The sequence below is a fragment of the Gopherus flavomarginatus genome, chromosome 8 (assembly GCF_025201925.1).
Source record: "Gopherus flavomarginatus isolate rGopFla2 chromosome 8, rGopFla2.mat.asm, whole genome shotgun sequence".
Classification (NCBI taxonomy): domain Eukaryota; kingdom Metazoa; phylum Chordata; order Testudines; family Testudinidae; genus Gopherus; species Gopherus flavomarginatus.
Window position 1 is genome coordinate 3,108,341 of NC_066624.1, and position 19,672 is coordinate 3,128,012.

At 37.5% G+C, this 19,672-nt stretch overlaps 1 protein-coding gene across 10 annotated transcripts in view; it reads right to left on the minus strand.

The window, feature by feature from the left end:
* The window catches only part of KLHL13 (kelch like family member 13), a 130,874-nt gene that overhangs the window by 59,112 nt on the left and 52,090 nt on the right, over nt 1-19,672 (minus strand). For 2 of the 10 annotated variants that reach the window (XR_007775882.1, XM_050964922.1), the window contains exons 2-3: nt 5,176-5,220; nt 4,567-4,679 (exon numbers count right to left, since the gene is read on the minus strand). The exons of 6 other annotated variants lie outside the window; for them this stretch is intronic. Coding sequence is in view for 3 of the 4 variants with exons in the window: in XM_050964922.1 (XP_050820879.1) it covers nt 4,567-4,664 (98 nt within the window). In the remaining variant the exon portion in view is untranslated. Of the gene's footprint in view, nt 1-4,566; nt 4,869-5,175; nt 5,571-19,672 lie in introns of those variants that run through there. 2 more of the 10 variants (XM_050964931.1, XM_050964923.1) reach the window with 2 other exon arrangements.

Below are 19,672 nucleotides of genomic sequence, written 5' to 3' on the forward strand. Positions count from 1 at the left end.
AAGATATACACATATTTTGTAGCATCAGTTAACCCCAGTGTCCACTATAGGGCAACAGGAGACTTAATAGGAGAAAACAGAAAAACATATGCCACATCACCAGCTGAAAACTAACACTGAATTGCTCTTGGGGATTAGCACGGGTTCTACTTTTCTACATGGTAAAGGATTTTCAGTACTACACAGCAGTTTTTTGACTCTATCAAACAAAAAGTGTGACTCACAATAACTACTATTTTGTACACCATTTGATGGCAAAGTATTTGTAGAATCACTTAAAGTAGCTTACTTCTAACATTAGCCACTCAGCTATCAATGTCATATTGAAAATTTATTCTTCTAATTATAAAACCAAATAATTGTACAACATAAATAAGATATTTTTCATTTTTCATTTTTAAATTTTACTTAATTTTTTCAAAAAGACATATTGAAGACTTATTTATTCAGTTAGCAGTGTGTTCATTTGCATAGAAACTCTTCCAGTAAGAAATCAAGACGTGTTCTCATTTAAAAAAATCTGCAGAAAGCCTTTATTTAATGCAAAAATACATTCTTTCAGATAGGCACTGTAGGACTTTGCTCTTATATTGTACATGTGTAGATATCCATAAATGTCAATAGGAGACCTGCACATGTTGGGAGAACAGAATATAAAAGTCAAGTTTCTACTGTACAGATCTGAGAAGAATTTTTCTCCATTTCATGTAAGTGACGCAGAACCCAAGAAACATTCAGCAAACCAACCCACTTAGTTAGCAAACACTGATACAGTACATCTCCTCTTACCACCCCAAAAGTAGTGTCTTGTATGACCAAACTAGCAATAAATTGTTCCTACCCTTCCTTCAGGACGATGCTTCCATACTTTATTAATTCTTGGATGTCCTTTATCCACTTTCATTTAAATATATTTATTATTCTTCTCAATGCATACCTACAACAAATGCACTTTTTGCAAGGCATATAATGGTCTAACTTTGCCTGTCCTTTTTCTAGGATATTCCTACTGGTAAACTGCACACATTGCCACACTAACATTAACTGATGAGTACTGCCAACAGCAGCCAGCAATTAATAATTGAAATACTAATGTACATTCTTGCCAATGATATTGCTTAGTTGTTTCAATAGCTCTAACCCTCCGATTTTAGAACAGGAATCTATAATATCAGCTTTATTAAAGGAATGGCAGTGAAAGGTAGTTTTTGAAAATGCACACACAGATTCCCTGTACATTTATAATTTGTGTATTTATGTAGAAAAGCTGCATGATACTGAAAAAATATTTCTCACAGGCCAACACCCCAGCTCTGATCTTACTCAACCATAACTAGGATATGCCAAATGATTTCTCACCAGACCAGGTAAAACAGCTGAAAGTATTTTGACCAATTGAAACAAAGCTCATAGGTTTCACTCATCTCTTCACCCAAAGAAATTTTGCCCCACTCTCTACAGTTTTAAACAGTTATCTCTTGCTGTTCCAGTATGATCTAGAAGTGTTTATGTAAATCACCGCACTCATTGTGCTTTAACTAGTAGGACAAGAAACTTCCTTTAAGGTCACAGTTACCACTAATCAGCAGGGAGGGGGTTCGAAAAAGTGGTGCTTTCTCTCCTTCCCAGTACCAAGGAAGTGTAATCTCACCTCTGAAAATAGTCTGAGGGCCAGTTAGAACACCAGAGTTTTACAGTCCACAATGATATCAGCTCAGGTGAAACAAATAGTTTGTTTCACACACCAATGTATACAGATTTCTTCCAGCAGAGGGCTTTCTTTTAAATTGATCTCTACACAATGCTTCTGTAGCCTTTCAAGTAGTAGCAAACTTTAAATAAGAAAATCTTCTGTAAACTGGAAGAGCTTACAGGGCCATTCTGAGAAGCAATCAATATTTAACAATGATACTTTACACCTAACATGGCAACTTTCATCAAAGAAGCTCAGAATGCCCACACATTAGACTCACTATTCAGCTACAAGATGGGTAAAGTGTAGTAAACCCATTTTACATATGGGGAAACTGAGGCAGTGTGTAACACCACAAATAAATAGATGGGCCAAGAATAAAACCTAGGTATCCTGACTCCTACTCTTGTTTCTGAATCACTATCTAGTGGTTAGAACAGCAAATAGGATTCAATATTTAAAGCCAAAGTTAACTGTTCTAGAACAACTGAAATATGAGGAATTGCACCTCACCAAGTAGAGAAATTAAAAAAAAAACAAAAAAAAACCCTTTACTAGCATAGCCAGCATATGAATGAAGTTCGTTTAAACTAGTATTATTTCACTATTTAGATGTCAGAATTAACCTTAATTCTCATCATTGGTTTTCTAATACTAGATACTGGTGCAAATATTTCGGATTCTCCAAAGTATTAAGAAATTGTAGCAACACAATAAAAATAGTCCGTTCTGAGGTCTTTTCTGGTTTGTTTTTTTAAACATATACACACACAAGTACTTCCTGTAGAAGAAAAAAAACGCATGTATGGAGATGAAAACCAATATATACTATATTACACACTTAACAAATCTATGGTAATCTTTGCACTGGAAGTAGTGAGTGTCTATTATCTATTTTGCTCTTAAAACTAGCTCAGGAGGCTATTTTTAGCATTTTATATATATTGCCTAATCAAACTGGATCCATTTTGTAATTCTTCTCATTTAATATGTATACATAATTTCAGTATGATATTTAAGATGTAATATTCCAGCTAATGCCAGGATTGTGTGTATCAATGAAGAAATGTCTGCTTAGACACAAATCAGTGCCTACTGTAGCACTAATTTTTTTTAATTAAAGCAGCTGTTCATATATTTCACATGCTGCAGACTTACCTAACATAAGATAGTTAATATGTGATCACTGAGCTGCTCCACATACATTGAATACATCAATATAAGTCAATAACACATCCAAATCAAAGTGCTGGAGCATATAGGAAATAAAGGTAACAATTTAGAGATGATGCATAAAATAAATTACATCTCTCAGGATGTCTGTAGACAGACAAGAATGGAATGGGGCTTTTTAAAATCTTAACTTTATTAAATCCTGTGATTTTAAAAATCCACAAAAATGTCTATCAGACAATATCTAGTCATTCTTTTCCCCAAATAGATACAAAGGCCTCAAACTTTTCTCTGACATACTACTGTTTTTATATTTGACCTTGTCTTATACTTTACTACATAATTTCATATCCTCCATTTAGTAGAAATACCTTGATACTTTCTGGTAGCTAACAACTTGCATAGCTAAGAAAATTATCTGAATTGCATTTATGAAAACTAAATTTAAATAAAGGGTATATATATTGTAGATCGGATCTGAGAATTTTAGCTTTTTAAACATTAGCTTTTTCACCACAAAAATAGGGACTATGCATATGAGGTGCCTTATCTTGCTTTAATCTTACTGACAAATTATTACTGACCCCTCAACAGAAAAATATTTATGGACCCCGTAAGCATCTATGTGTCACACTGTGTCATAAGAGAGAAAGCAAAACCCTAGGTATAATAAGGTTGAGTAATGACATCTCCTATTTTACACAAGTATAAGTCACAAAGCATTAATAATGTAGCTATTATACTAAGGAATACTACTAAAAGTAACTTTTTATTCCATTAATTTTCTTCATAGCGTATGTTGTGTGCAGTATCAAATGTACTTAAGCTGTTTGTTTTTAATAATCTTCCTGATTTAAAGAAAAATGCCATAATAGCATTTTAAAAAGAGGAAAAACTGTGTACTCAAGATTTAGCTTTATTTCACATTGCTAAAGCAAAACAAGCCACTTGTATACACTAATACAAAACTTACAACAATAATCAGAAGCTGAAGTATAAGCTTTACTAAGATTTATCAAGATAAATTCAGGCATATAGATTTTATATATCTATTAAAATACATGCACAGTTATCTACAACCTACTATGAGTGCTGCACAAACTGCATAAACAAATGCGTACACATTCACATGTAAGTATTATGCAAAATAAAGAAGTTTTAACCCTCATGCTTTTATTTCCAGTATTCTTTTTTAAAATATGAGATGTTAAATTCTTAAAGAGTGTGACTATAAAGGATAAAAAGCAAGACTAAGTCAAGATGCACCATCCCAAAACTAAAATACACACAAAAGTTCACAACTATTAGCAGGTAATTCTATATTCAATGTTGAAGTAACAGAGAGCTATTTATTGTTAGAATATATGCCACAAATAAAGGCCTGCCTAGATGCTTAGACTTATTGATATGAGATCTGTTTTACGAATCAATGATAACTCGAACTTTTCAAATGAAAAGTTAAAAATATTTGTAAATATGATGAAATCTGCACAATTTCTCGGCATTTCAACAAAGGAAAGACTTGACAACAACTACCATGAAAACAATAAGAAGGTAACATTTGAGGTTGTATATATAGAAAGAAAAAATAAGGTAAAATTCTGAGTGCCAATGTCATTAAATATATAACAGGGTATTTTGCCACATGGAAGTCTCATGAAAGAAATCCCACCTTATTTATCCTCATTTCTCTCACTTACATGTATGCTGGAGAAAGTGGCGATGACCTGGATGTTTTAAGCACAGGAACTGGGAATTTCCAGATAGCAGGAGAGCTCGTTTTCCATTTCAATGGCATGTTGTCACCACGGTACTACAATAACAGTAAACAGTGTTTCCATAACAGACTACCAACTAGGACTTCCATTCCACACACTACTGACACAGCAGTGGCTGCTGCTAAGAACAAGCAAGCGATTCTGCCAATGCCCTTAAACTGATGCTTCCAATCTGTAAAATAGGGCTGTGAGGCATCTCCTTTTAAATCTTGCTGTCCCCTAAAGCAATATGATGATTCTGTCATTCTAACTCAACAATAGTGCCACCTCGTTAGGGAAGCGTTGACTGCAGTATATGTTTAAAAAAAAAAAAAAAAGACTGCACTGTGCAAACCAGCACAATGCAGCTTTATTTAATTAAACCAGCTAAGATTTTTTTTAAAGCTATTGTAATGCTATTGTTCTACCTTAACAGGGACACTGCAGTACTGTGCTTGCAGCACTGTGCTTCATTCTGTTCCTATTAACCTGATTTCTGACCAATGGTAGCAGGAAAAAAAATGGGTTTCATATGAAAATGAAACAACATACCTACTCAGAATACACTTGTCATCCTCTGAACATTCTTCTTTTGAGCTGCAACAATACAAATGGGATATGAATCTCAGCATAGCCTTAGGCCACGGCTAATAGAGATCAGTGACTAAATTCAGCAGCCTGTTTTCCTCTTGTGTAAGCTCTGGCCAGACAATACAAAAATGCCATTACAGAAAAAGCCCATTACAAAAATACCAGTCCTTCTAATCCATAGTTACGGAGGCAAAATGTGAGAATAAGTATAAATTGCTGCAGATTTCTGCATGCTCTTCTAATAGCTTCTGGTTCAGGTTGCTCTCATTTTTCTATTCTTATTTCCATGAAGGATGAGCAAAATCTCATGCATTTTACAACATGCTGTGGGAACACGAATATCACTCTGTCTTCTGCAGTAGAGAAGCACAGAATAGCATGCGGTTAATAGCAGTCTTTGTAGGGACGCTATCAACAGTCTAATTCATTGCCCCCCTTCCCACACCTCCCCCCAACAGCTCACAAATTGCCTGAAATACTGACGAAGCAGCCGGTCATGCAGGTGTCCATCAGGGACAACTCTGCAGCTCTGTGGTCTGTTTGGTGCCCTCCAGGGGCTGATGACTGACAGAGACACTTAAAAGGTGAGCTGCTAAAAACAGACATTTAGGCACTGTATGAAAATTATTTTGCATAAGGAGTTTATGTACCTAGAAAAGGCACAAACACAACAAATCTTATTTCACTGAAGTCATTGTTTAATATTTGTTTTAAAGATACTACCACATAACACCTTATTTAAACCAATGTTAGTGTATCGGCAGGGTAGGCTAAACCAGTATATTTAGAATACTGATGGTACAGACTTCAAAGTAGTTTCTTTTACATGTGGCATCATGCTATTATGCCAAGCTAATTATTCTGGTTATCAGCATGGCTTTAGTCTTTCCTAACACAGTAACAGCCTCTTCAGATATACTGGGAAAAGACAGAAACAGTGCTAGTGTTTACATTTATCACTAGTATTCCTGCCAGGCTTTTCTGTACATTTCTAAAACATTCTAGCAGTGCTTGGAAGCACTACTGTAAAGGGGCTGTTAACACATCCATTACAAATCTTTATTTTCTAATTTATAACTACTCTAGGAATCTGTTCTAAACTAAAACTTAGCACGGCAAGTCTTTACAAGTTTTCCCAAAAATGGCACTGGGCAGTTTGAAGTTATATTAGCATAAATTCAGGACATAAACTAAAGCAGTTTTGGGAGTTCATTATTCTAACTCAAAAACAATTTGCACTTACTCGGCAAGCAATTAAGGGGCTAATCTCTGAGTATTTTAAAAAAAAATGTACACTGGCAACAGTTTGAAACTGGCAAAAAAGTTATCCAGATGTACTTGCTGAATATGGAAGAATTAGATTTATGTTCTGTAATCCTATAGAAAAAACTGAAGTCTTGCAAGCTTTAAGAATCCATTTTTAGCTGATGGCAATCTGTCAAAATAAGACACATGCATAACAACAGGCCCTATTTTTTTTTTTTAAGACTACAGTTATGTACTTGTATGCACACAGACACACTTACCAGCAATGCACAGAAAAGACTGATTGGCATACAACAACTAGACAGATTAGATCTTGCCCTATCTGAATCCATGTTTTAGCATTCTTTTAAAAATTAGAAAAAAAAAGTCACTCAATATTTGCTAATACACAACCACATGGAAGAAACTAGACTTAAAGAAAAAAAAACTGTATAGCAAGAATGTAAATTAATGTATACAGCCTTAAAGCACAACAATACAATGCTCTTAAGCCCCACCTTATGCTTAATGTATATGGAGTGGGGTGGTCTCCCGGCTCCTGGCCTGAAGGGCTTAAAACAGCCCTGGGAGAGGGCTGTGCCTGGAAAAAGGCTAGGCTGATTGGGGGAAAGCAGCCACAGGTCGGGCCACGCCCCAGTCAGGCCAGGGCTGACCCTATAAGAAGGCTGAGGGCCAGAGGCTGTAGAAGAGACACTCTCTCTCTAGCTTGTGGAGAGAAAGGAGGACATGACTGCCTGGGAAGCTGAGAAGGGTATCTGAGGTAGAGCAGTGCTGGGGAAGGGCAGAGGGAGCTGGGGAGCTCCAGCCTAGCAAAGCCCCAGGCTGCAGGTCAAGCTAAGGGCCCACAAAAGGGTACTAGGGCTGCACAGGGGCAGCTCAGATATAGGTAGAGGCAGCTGGTCGAACTTCCCTTGCCAATGATAAGTGGTTTACAAACTGCAGTCTGCCCCAGGGAGCGGGGGCTAGATGATGATCAGCAGTAGCCACTGAGGCAAGGTAGGGGTTGGGGGTTCCCCTGGGAGGGGACACCCAGAGTGAGTGGGTACTGTGGTGGGCAGAACCCCTGGGCAAAGGGCATGGGGGCCAGTAGCAGGCAAGACACTGGCCTGCAGGGAACACTCTGGGGTGGAAGAGCTAATTCCCGAGATGACCAGTAGGAGGCGCTGTGCCAGTGAGTCATCGCCCCACCACAGCATACTATGGATTTTATCTCTGAATGTAGAAAGGTTTAGCTGTTCCTGCAATATCTAAAACAAGAGGACTAAAGAATTTGTTTATGTATTAACAGAAAACACTAAAAGCCAATAAACAGACTAATTTAAAAATCAACAACGGTCTCAAGATGTCATTTGTGTCACACTCTGGCTCAGCCAGTATAAATGTACACATAAGCAATTCAGCCAGTCCCTTGTATCTGAACTAATATTTGCTATTACAGTGGCTTTGATGAAACCAACCTCTTGCCAAAGAGCAAGAATCCATTAGTCACTGATCAGCTCTGACCCCTCTAAGTTAAGCCAATGACCAGAACCACCTGAGAACTTGATTAACTATATTCGGGTTTTTTGTTTCTTTAATTTGGAAGTATCTTAGACTAATCCATTATTGTACATTAAAAGGTAATAGGATTATAATAGTGCTGATCAGTAATAGTGTCATAATACACTCCCATTAGCCTTTTTAAAAACATACCAATTTCATCTTCTGTTTGAACTCATCTTCTCTTAATGTTCACCACACTATTTCTGTTGCTGTTCTATTCAAACAAGTGTGTTAACACCCTACTCACGTGTGCCTTATCTAGTGTATGAGACAGTAAGAGTCTACCAATGCATTAGCTAGAAATGGCACAGTGCAGGTATGCAATTTGAAAACTTCCCAACAACTCTCCCAACCACTTTCAACACGACCTGCAAAAGCCCTGCAATTCTAGTCCTGGGCCTTCTGACTACAGGGTACTTACTATCACAGTGTCTAATTTTATGCTGGTTGTGTGACGTATGCCTACTATTATAATAATCTAAAGACTTGCATAACAATAAAAGATTATTTTCATGATTTAAAATATTTAAAGATCTATAGTATTGAGCTACTCCTCAAACGGGAGAAGAGAGGAGAATGCATCTATAATAAAAAGTGTCAGGTACTGCAGCAAAATTCAAATGAGAACAGGGTAATATCAGTCATTGCTAGAATTACTTGTGAGGGGAGGGATAGCTCAGTGGTTTGAGCATTGCTCTGCTAAACCCAGGGTTAGGAGTTCAATCCTTGAGGGGGCCATTTAGGGACCTGGGGCAAAAATTGGTCCTGCTAGTAAAAGCAGAGGACTGGACTTAACTCAACTCATTGACCTTTCAAGGTCCCTTCCAGTTCTATGAGATAGGTAACCTAACTTTAGAATTACAGTAAATGCTGTTTTATCCAGCATGGTGAGGGAATGGGGGGTGCCAATAAGTGAAAAATGATTGTTAACTAAGAGGGAGGGAGTTCAGGTGCAGGGGAGGAGAACGAGAATGCAGGATGGGGGTTGGGAGGGCATGCAGATCACAGGGTGTGGTGGGTGGGGCAAAGGAGGAGGTGACAGATCCAGGGGGTCCTCACCTGGGGTGGCTTCCCGTAAATGGCAACCTTTCCCAGCTGCTTCTACACAGCTTTGCCAATGGGAGCAGCAGGAGCTGCCTGCCATGTGTCCACCTAGGAGCAGATGGGACAGGTCACCACTTGCAGGGAGCCACCCGAGGCGCGTAGCTCCCAGATCCAGCACCCCGAGCACTCTCCCAGAGCCCATGCTCCAACTGGGCACCTGCCGGCCCCAAGCCAACCAGACTATAAACCGGAATTTCAATGAAGATTAGAAATGCTGGTGTAGAGAGCTTTCTGGTTGGTGAAGTGCTTGATAAAACAGCTTTTACTGTACTTGTTTTTCTGTTTTTTCCACCCAATTTCTGTTCTAAAAAAATTTGTGCACTTCAAACCCCATTTTCCATTTTAACATCAGAGTCAAAAAGACTAAAAAAAATACTTTGCTTTAAACTAAATTAAGAAACCCAACTTCAAATCTAAAAAAAATTGGGATTGTGTTTTAGAGCTATTAAAATGTTGAACTGACATGAACTATCACAAAAAGCTATTTTAAATCAACAAAAAATGAAACAGAACTAAAGCTCAAAGGGCATTTCCATCAAAGACATGGAACTCAAATGTGATCTTCACTTCACAACCAGCATTTTAAATGGTGGTCTCAAGACACAAGCCTAGACACTGAAAGAGACCAACCAATGTTACATAACACTTTTAGTCAGGATCCCTAAAAGCTTTACAAAATGTTAGCAAACCATTTTCCTTACCCATCATCTCCCCGCCCCACTAGGGTGACCAGACAGCAAGTGTGAAAAATCGGGACGGGGGTGGGGAGCAATAAGAGCCTATATAAGGAAAAGACCCAAAAATCGGGACTGTCCCTATAAAATCAGGACACCTGGTCAGCCTATGCCCTACTCTCAGCCTTTCCTCCAGGCCTCTCCCTCTTCCTTCCTACAATCCATCCAACTGTACCTACCTTTGGTTTTTTGAAGAGCTGGCCCATTACCTTGACAATATTTTATTATTATATTACACTGAATGTAGGTGCCAATATATTATTGAAGCAGTAGTGCTTCTAGATCACTCTGACATATTTCTGTTCACTTCCTGAAGAGTGTAAGTCTACAAAAGTTACTTTGAAAAATGATTAATACTTTCAGATATGCTTGGCTGCCCTACATAAAAACAAAAACATGAGGAACAATCGAGAGTGGAGAAGAGTAGGCTGAGAGTGGGGAAAGTAATACAAAAGTGATTTGTAGCCTACTCTTAGTGCTGTCAAAACACTATTATGGGACAAGCTTCAGTCTCTATAGCAATGTAAGCAGAGCTATTGCTAAAAAAAGGGAAAAAAATCCTTAAATATCAAAAGTGACGCATCAATCAGACTTCCATGCAGGGTATGTATCACATGTTTAAACACCAAATACTGGAGCTTTCAACAGTTTTCCCACATAAACTAGACACTTACTGCAGCAAATTCTTCAGCAACAGTTTAGGATGCACTATGTACCGTTGTTGTAGCCGTGGCGGTCCTAGGATTAGAAAGACAAAGTGGGTAAGGTAATATTTTTCATTGGACCGTGTCTCCCTCACCAACAGAAGTAGGTCCAATAAAAGGTATTAGCTCACTCACCTTGTCTGTCTAGGATGCACCATGTTAGAGAAAGCAACTTGGCAGTCACTTACATACAGCAGATCCCCTTTATCTGACAAGGAAATTTTACTTCAAAGAATCAAAAGTCATTCTCCTCCAACACAAACACATACCCCCATTGGAAAAGAATATTTGTTTGGAGATTTTCCTCATCTGGTTTTCAGATTAGCAAAATATGACATTCCATTAACTGAACTGAGATAACAGTTGGTTCTCTGGAAACTAACCAAGTTAACTAATAAGCTGCAGCATTACCAGTGTAAGTATTTTGTGGATTACATGTGTTTTTCAAAAAACAAAACAAAATAAAAACATTTTTCAATTGTAATGGCATGTTAATAAGGCAAACCTTTTACACTTCGATAGCTCAAAGAATTTCTGAATACACTGCTGGCAGCAACACTTTGTAAATATCTATTTAATACAAGACAGTCAGAGACATAACCTTTTAAAACAAGCAAAATAATTTTTCCAAGTCATGTAACCAGACACCAGAAATGGTGACAAAAAATGGCACTGCATGTTTGTTATTCTAGAAGATAGTCAGCATTTGGAAGAATTATCTGAACAAGCATTCTGAATGTATTATCTAGGTTATATTGTAACTATGCATAATTATTAGAGAAGTTATTTCCGTAAATGTTCCCCCAACAAGTATTTCCAGTTGAGGGAGCATTTTACTGAACCATCAAAGTCTGTCTTATTTTCTTAAATCTCTTGCTATTACTTGAATTTTGTTTTGACGTAACATTCAAAAGCAATACGATCTGATTTTGGACTCTCCATTTTCACGTCTAATTTTAATCAGGTTAAAAGAAAAATCTTCCCACAATTATGACCAAGATTTTAAGGAAAGTTTATAGCAAGCTTTAACTTAAACTTCAAACTTAATAATACACTTCTCTCTAAAATGAGGAGCCGGTGGTCGTGGTACATGGAGGAGAAAGGTTCTGGAGGCCCAGTTTAGACTGCTAGGTAAGAGATTGAAGTCCAGGACCTCCATGTCATCACTCTCTAAAATGCTTCCAGTTCCACACTCAGGGCCAGTTAGACCAACAGAACTGCAGAGTCTCAATGAATGCATGAGACAATGGTACAGGGAAGATAGTTTCAGGTTTGAACTGGGGAACCTTTTGGGAAAGAAGGAGCTTATAGAGGAAGGATGGGCTCCATCTAAACCAAAACCAAAACAGAACCAGATTGCTGGCTTGTAAAATTAAAAAGGCTGTAGAGGAGTTTTTAAACTAAGGGCTGAGGGAAATCCAACAGAGAGCACACAATTCAGACAGAGACATCCCTTAGTGAAGGCGGGAGGGATAGCTCAGTGGTTTGAGCACTGGCCTACTAAACCCAGAGTTGTGTGCTCAATCCTTGAGGGGGCCATTCAGGGATTTGGGGCAAAAATCTGTCTCGGGATTGGTCCTGCTTTGAGCAGAGGGCTGCACTAGATGACCTCCTGTGGTCCCTTCTAACCCTGATAGTCTATGAACAAGGATTTTCTATATCCTACTTAGGAGGAGAGGATAGAAGTAAAGGTAGGAACTGAACAGAAATAGTCAAATGAAACAGAGTCTCATTCAATTACATCCCATAATGGCAGACAGCTAAAAAGCAACAAATACTGTAAGTGCTTGTATGCAAATGCTAACTACTAAGATGGCTGCACTTGAGTGCCTGGTATTAAATGAGGATACTACTATTTTGAAGTCTGTACCATCAATATTCTAAATATATTGGTTTAGCCTACCCTGCATGCCAGAAACTTGGTGGAATGATGATAATCAACGGGCCACAGTAATAACAGGGTACAAAATATATAGCAGAGGTAGGCCATCTATGGCACACGTGCCGAAGGCAGCATGCGAGCTGGTTTTCAGTGGCACTCACACTGCCGGGGTCCTGGACACTGGTCCAGAGGGCTCTGCATTTTAATTTAAATTTTAAATGAAGCTTCTTAAACATTTTAAAAACCTTATTTACTTTCCATACAACAATAGTTTAGTTATATATTATAGACCAATAGAAAGAGGCCTTCTAAAAACATTAAAATGTATTACCGGCACACGAAACCTTAAATTAGAGTGAATAAATGAAGACTCGGCACAGCACTTCTCAGAGGTTGCCGACCCCTGATATATAGGAATGATAGAGTAGCTCATGCTGGTGGGGAAGCGGCCCTACAGCTGAAAGAAAGCATAAAGTCAAATATAGTAAAAATCTTTAATTAATTAAACTGTACCATAAAATCTCTATGGATAGTAATTCCATGCTTGAATAATAAGAATATAGTAGTAGGGATATACTATCAACCACCTGACCAGGATGGTGATTGTGAAATGCACTGAAAGATTAGAGAGGCTATAAAAATAGAAAATTCAGTAATAATGGGGGATTTCAACTATCTCTGCATTGATCAGTTATGTGTCACCTCAGGATGGGATGCAAAGATAAAGTTTCTAGACACCATTAATGACTCTTTTTTGGAGCAGCCAGTCCGGGAACTCACAAGGGGAGAAGTAATTTTTGATTTAGTCTTAAGTGACGCATAGGATCTGGTCCAAGAGGTGAATCTAGCTGAACAGCTCTGTAATAGGAAGCATAATATAATCAATTGTAACATCTTTCGGGGGGGGGGAGGAGGATACCAAAGAGCCCACCAGAAGCATTTAATTTCAGAAATGGGAACTACTCAAAAATGAGAAAGCTAGTTAAATGGATATTAAAAGGTGCAGTCTCAAAAGTGAAATGCCTGCAAGCTGCATGGAAACTTTTTAAAAACATGATAATAGAGGCTTAAATTAAATGTATACCCCCAAATTAAAAACATAAGAGGACTAAAAAAGTGCTGCTATAGCTAAACAACAAAGTAAAAAAAGTGCTTAGATGCAAAAAGGCATTCTTTAAAAATTGCAAGTTAAATCCTACTGTGGAAAACTGAAAGGAGCATAAACTCTGGCAAGTCAAGTGTTATGAAGGCCAAAAAAACTTCAAGAACAGCTAGAAAGAGACAAAAACTAACAGCAAAAATATTTTTAAGTACATCAGAAGCAAGAAGCCTGACAAACCACCAGTGGGGCCACTGGGTGACCAAGGTGTTAAAAAAGCACTCAAGGAAGACAAGGCCATTGTGGAAAAGCTGAATGAATTCTCTGCTGTCAAGACCAATGCAGAGGATGTGAGGGAGATTCTCACATCTGAGCCATTCTTTTTAGATAACAAATTGAGAAATTGTCCCAAACTGAGGTGTCAATAGAGGTAGCTTTGGAACAAATTGATAAGTTATAAAGTAGTAAGTCCCCAGGACCAGATGATATTCACCGAAGAGTTCTGAAGGAACTTGTACATGAAATTGCAGAACTACTAACTGGTATGTAACCTAAGATTTAAATCAGTCTCTGTACCAGATGACTGGAGAATAGCTAATGTAACACCAGCTTTTAAAAAAAGGCTCCAGAGGCAATCCTGGCAACAGAAAAGGTACAGACAATGCTAACAAAAATGATTAAGGAAATGGAACATATATGGAAAACATTAAAGAGACTGGAACTTTTCAGCTTGGAAAAGAGATGACTAAAAGGGGACATGATAGAAGTCTACAAAATCACGTACGGTGTGGACAAAACGATTAAGGAAGCATTATTTACTCCTTCACATAACACAAAAGCCAGCGGTCACCCAATGAAATTAATAGGCAGCAGGTTTAAACAAACAAAAGTACTTCTTCACACATTGCACAGCCAACCTGAACTCACTGCCACGGGATGTTATAAAGGGCAAAACTATAATGCGGTTCAAAAAGGAATGAGATAAGTTCATGGAAGATAACTGTTGTGGCTAATAGCCACTGATGGATCTAAGGATGCAACCCCATACTTTTGGTATCGCCAAGCCTCTGACGGTCAGAAGCTGGGAATGGGCAACGGGGTGGATCACTCGACGACTGCCTGTTCTACTCATTCCCTCAGAAGCACCTGACATTAGCCACTGTCAAAAGACAGGATACTGGGATAGACAGACTATTGGTTTGACCCAGTATGGCTATTTTTATGAATTTATATCACAGGTACAAACAAAATTCAGTTTTACTTTGTCACATTACTTCTTACAGAAGAGCAGTAGGTAAAATAAATTCTTCATAAGTCACTCTCTTTTACTTTTTAGTAATAAAAGTAAGCACATTCCCCTTCACCCTCTTTTAATCTCAGTCCAGCGACTATGCTGGTGAACTGCAGCTCAATACGAAATGCTCTTGCTTTCAATTAGCATTAAAAGTATTCAGAGTACTATGCTCATTTTCCAAAGCAGCATGCATATATTTAACAGTTTCCAAAGCACTCTGAGAGCTCAACACACATACATGGCAGCCAGATTGACAGTGCTGCAAATAATTGGTCCAAAGCAACAGTTCGTTTTATTAGATCAATCTGTGAACTACAAAGGATTTATATGAAAGTTACAACTTCTCTGTAGCTGTACAGTCTATTGGCCAAACAATTCTATTTACTAAAGCTTGCCTAAACACATTCACTCAGTATACTAGAATGATTCCAAAATATTCAACAGTTCAGTAATTAAGAGGGAGACGGCAGTGAGTGTTGGTCAGTTAGAAATGGGATAGTGTCCTGCAGCTGTTAGTTTTCATTCCCTTTTTCTGGATCTTTTCTATGTTTACCTGGAAGTCAAATTATAATTGATGATACATTTTCCTCTTTCATCTTACTTGCTTTTGGCTAATTTTAAACAGAAATTAGATATGAATTAGAGCAGCCAGGTCAACAGAAGAATCTACACCAGAGCTTAGCTTGGAACAGCTACATTGCTCAAGGGTGTGGATTTTTCACCCGAGTGCTGTAGCTATATCAACCTATGTTTTGAATGCAGACCAGACCTAACACCTCAATTTAGCTAGTCAAGGTCATATGCATGAACTCACCACAACCTAATCTCAATCTCTTCTAATCAAAGCCAGAGTGGCTGCAGCCAATGTGATAACATCCTGGGCTATATCATTTAGGGTATCGATAGTAACATAACACACAGCACTTTCTGCGACTTTCTAAAGATGATTGAAGAAGCCGCATCTGCCTGGATTGTGGAAAGCCATTCCCCCATTTACAAATATTTAACTGAGAGAGAATGTGGATGAGGTAATATCTTTTACAAGCTTTTGAGCCTGTCTCGCTCATCAACAGAAGTTGGTCCAATAAAAGATATTACCTCACTCACCTTGTGGTTCTAATATTCTGGGACCGACACAGCTACAGTTACACTGCAGATATCTAACCAGCAGACTGCTTCAAAACAGGGCTGTAACCAATCCATAGTTTCATCTACGTGCCCAACAGATTTTGCAGTTAAGAAGGATTAAGAGGTCTATAAGGATGTTCATTAAACTATTAGAGTGCCAATTTTAGGCATAAATTATTAGGAATCCAGACCAGATCCAGTGTCTTGGTCATCAATTTATGAATGGATAAGCAGCTCAATGTCTGACAAAGATGGGCTGAGAGGAACCCTGCTGAGTCCCCAGGAAAGCCTGGTAACAACATATGTTTAATAAGGCAAACCCAGTCCTCCAACAATACCTTCCAGGGAGCCCCAGTTCAAAGGCACAGCCCCCCTCCACCTGATAGTGATGGAGAGCAGGTGAAGTTACTACCAAAACTGAAGTAGTAGTCTGAGTTGTCTGGAGACAGGGAGAAGGAAGAACATTATACGTGTGTTAAAGTGAGATGTAAATGAATGAAAATCCAAACAGAATCTGATTGCTCCTTCACTCCAACTCGTCTGTGTGTTGATATCTGAAAAACCTGAGGGCATCCCTGCACACGTGCACACACCCCCACCCCCTCAGTTCCCTGCTAGAAAGTAGGAGCATTTTGTTCTCCCACCCAAAGCCTCTTCCTTGCTACGAAGACAATAATGGGAGGGTATCCACTAATTTATCCTTCTATTCTGCTTTCCCTTCATCAGTGAACAGCTCCAGTGATAGCTTCTACATTGCTAATAACATTCCCAAACTGCAGCAAAGTGGAGCTAACCTAATTTTCATCAGTTTCACCACTCCCTTATTCCCAGGAGCAACACTGAAAACTGACAACATGGTTAGTTTTCACAAGTTCCTGGGAAAGCCATAGGCAGCAGCAGAGGCAGTAGACCAGGTCTGTAGATTGAAGATGTATACTCTCTTCATGTCTGGAAGAGCAGCTTTGCAACCTGTGTAACAATTTATTTATTTATTTATTTATTTTAAACAAAAGCTTAGATTCTGCAGAAGTTGATGGCACTCATCCAAAGGTGCCTATTCACCACAGGAAAGTTAGTTTCACAAACCCTGTTGTAGCTCTTACTATAAGTACCCATTATAGACACTTTATCAAAAAGATTACAGAAAACCAATGAACAGATGCATGCTAAACAGAGTTAGGATATTCTTGCAGATATTTGTCATTAAGAGATCTGTTTGAATAAAGGATATTATTTCATTCATTTTAAATGTCTAATTAAGAAAAGAAATAAAATGCTTTAATAGTGCAACTGATGGCTCTGCTAGAGTAATGTTTCATGCGTACAAAACTGACTAACCAGTTTACTCTCACTAAAAAGAAAATCTAGCAAATTTCAAAGTATATTCGTTGTACCTGTGAAAAAATTGTCTTCAGAACTGATGGCTCAGTTTATCCTGAAACATGTAATTACCTGTACTCATGTTCCACATTGGAGCTATTTATTACCAAATGTCAAAAACAGTCCTGAACACAAAATGAAATTTAATTCAGTAACTATGAAAGAAAAGAATTAAGAGTTGTGATATTTTCTGAAAAACTTCAAAATCAAACTAGAGTCAACAAGAAAGATGTATATTCAAAGATGCTAGCTATTTTGGTACTGCACACAAATTTGTTATGGTAAAAATGTATTCGTTAACTCATTTCCAAAAGTAAATTTAAAATGGCAATTTTGATGTATGCACTTAGTACTCTTGCCTTATTTATTTAGCAAAAATTACATTAATAACTAGATGGCAACTTAGCTACAGAGGTCAGACATCAAAGGAAAGAACTGCTGCTAACGAACAAAAATTCTGGTAGCATTAGTGAGGATATAGTGAAAAATAAAGTGATATATCTAAATAGAAGTTGGATACTTAATATCTCTGGATTCCACTCAGTGTTATGGATTTCAATAGTGATTCCATAGTTGAATGAATTGAGATTAGAGTGGGGATTTAACACCTTTGTATATGGGGAAATTGTGCACCAATCAACATGAAAAATAAAGCACTGAATCTAATCTAAAAACCTAATTTTTCAAAAGAGTTAAAAGTAAATCAGTATTATAACAAACAAGTACATGTTGCTGCAAAACTAGATGTGTAAAGCCCAAGAAACTTTGCAAAGAACGTTTTGTAGTTCACACTAGTTATCTAAGGATGGCTTATCTTCAGTGGAAAGTTTGCTCTGTAGTAGATGAAAAAAGACTCTGATGTAAGCACCAGCCAGTTAGCACTTATCCTAGACATGCAAGTCAAATTTAGATAGTCTCTGAAAACACCTATGTAGTGAGAGCGAACCCCTGAATCCATGAAATTCACTGGGTCATTCTTCTATCTTTCGAAGTCTTGAGGACAAACCTATGCTTATTTTGCCAAGAAAACACAAAGACAAAGTATAAAGTTACAAACACAAGTTTGTACAATAAACAGTACAAACAGCAGATGGCGAGTGCACCCCTAGGAACCTTTACTGCCCGTTAGGGATTATTTATCTCATTTAATTAATAGAAACTTCCATACACATTTACTTTCCATATGCTATTATTCTATACTAGTTATTAAATTTACAGAGTATTCTTAAGTTATTTAAAATACTGACTGTTCTACATAAAATTTAGAAATGTTGATGAAATATTTGATGCTGGATATGTTAGCTCTGCTATTTTGCAGAAAATATTAATTTATTTTGGCTTTATGAAAGGTATGCTACCTCTCACAAGGAAAACTATTTTCATTTTTATGAATACTAACCTTCTCAGTATACACTGTCTACATCATAATCGTCTTTCTAAAATTTAGGGCATAGCTATGTCTAAAAATCCAGATAGCTTGAACATTCTAAATTTAAATTTCATTCATACATCTTCAAAAATTTACTATTGTTGTAAAATGTACTTCCATATTAATAGTAATTTGTACTTGCATACCACCTTCTATGTGAAGAGCTTGAAGCACCTGAACTCACCTGTAATGCAGGCAAGTATTTTGGTCTCATTTTATAGATTGGAAAATGAGACGTGTTTAAATGACTTGCTCAAGGTAAGAGGGGAAGTATGTAGAAGAATCCAGGAGAGAATCTAGGTCTCCCAATTCCCTATGCTTGTGACAAGAATGCCCTTCCTTCCAACTTATGATTCAAACAGAAATGCAAATAAGTTATAAAAATAAAGCTGTGTCCTATTAGAGAGGAATCATATTTCAGAAGCAAGCAGAATGTATGTATCTTTATAATCTGTCCCTTAACTATAAAGGCTAAACTGGTATGACTTCCTTCAGATCTAAACTTTAAATATTTGAATATGGTTAGCTGTGCCAAACACTTGAATGCTAGTATCCACTATATTTTCTGTCCTGTAACCTTTGTTCACTCTTTAAAAGTATTTACAAAAATCTGTAATGCCACCCTCTGGTGACAATGTGAACTAATGAGCACATCTAACGGAAGTTAGTCCCATAAAAATTACTCACTCACCTTGTCTCAGCATACCTAACACTTATTTTCACAAGTCCCCATGTTTGTTTCATAAGCAGTGGAAAAAGAGAAACCATTAAATGTCACGTGTCCTACCCAAACAAAATTTTATTTTTATGAACAATGTAATTACAGAATTTCTATTTATTGCTCTTTGTTTTGTATATAACCACAGAGCCAAATGGGGAAAAAAAATTACATATAT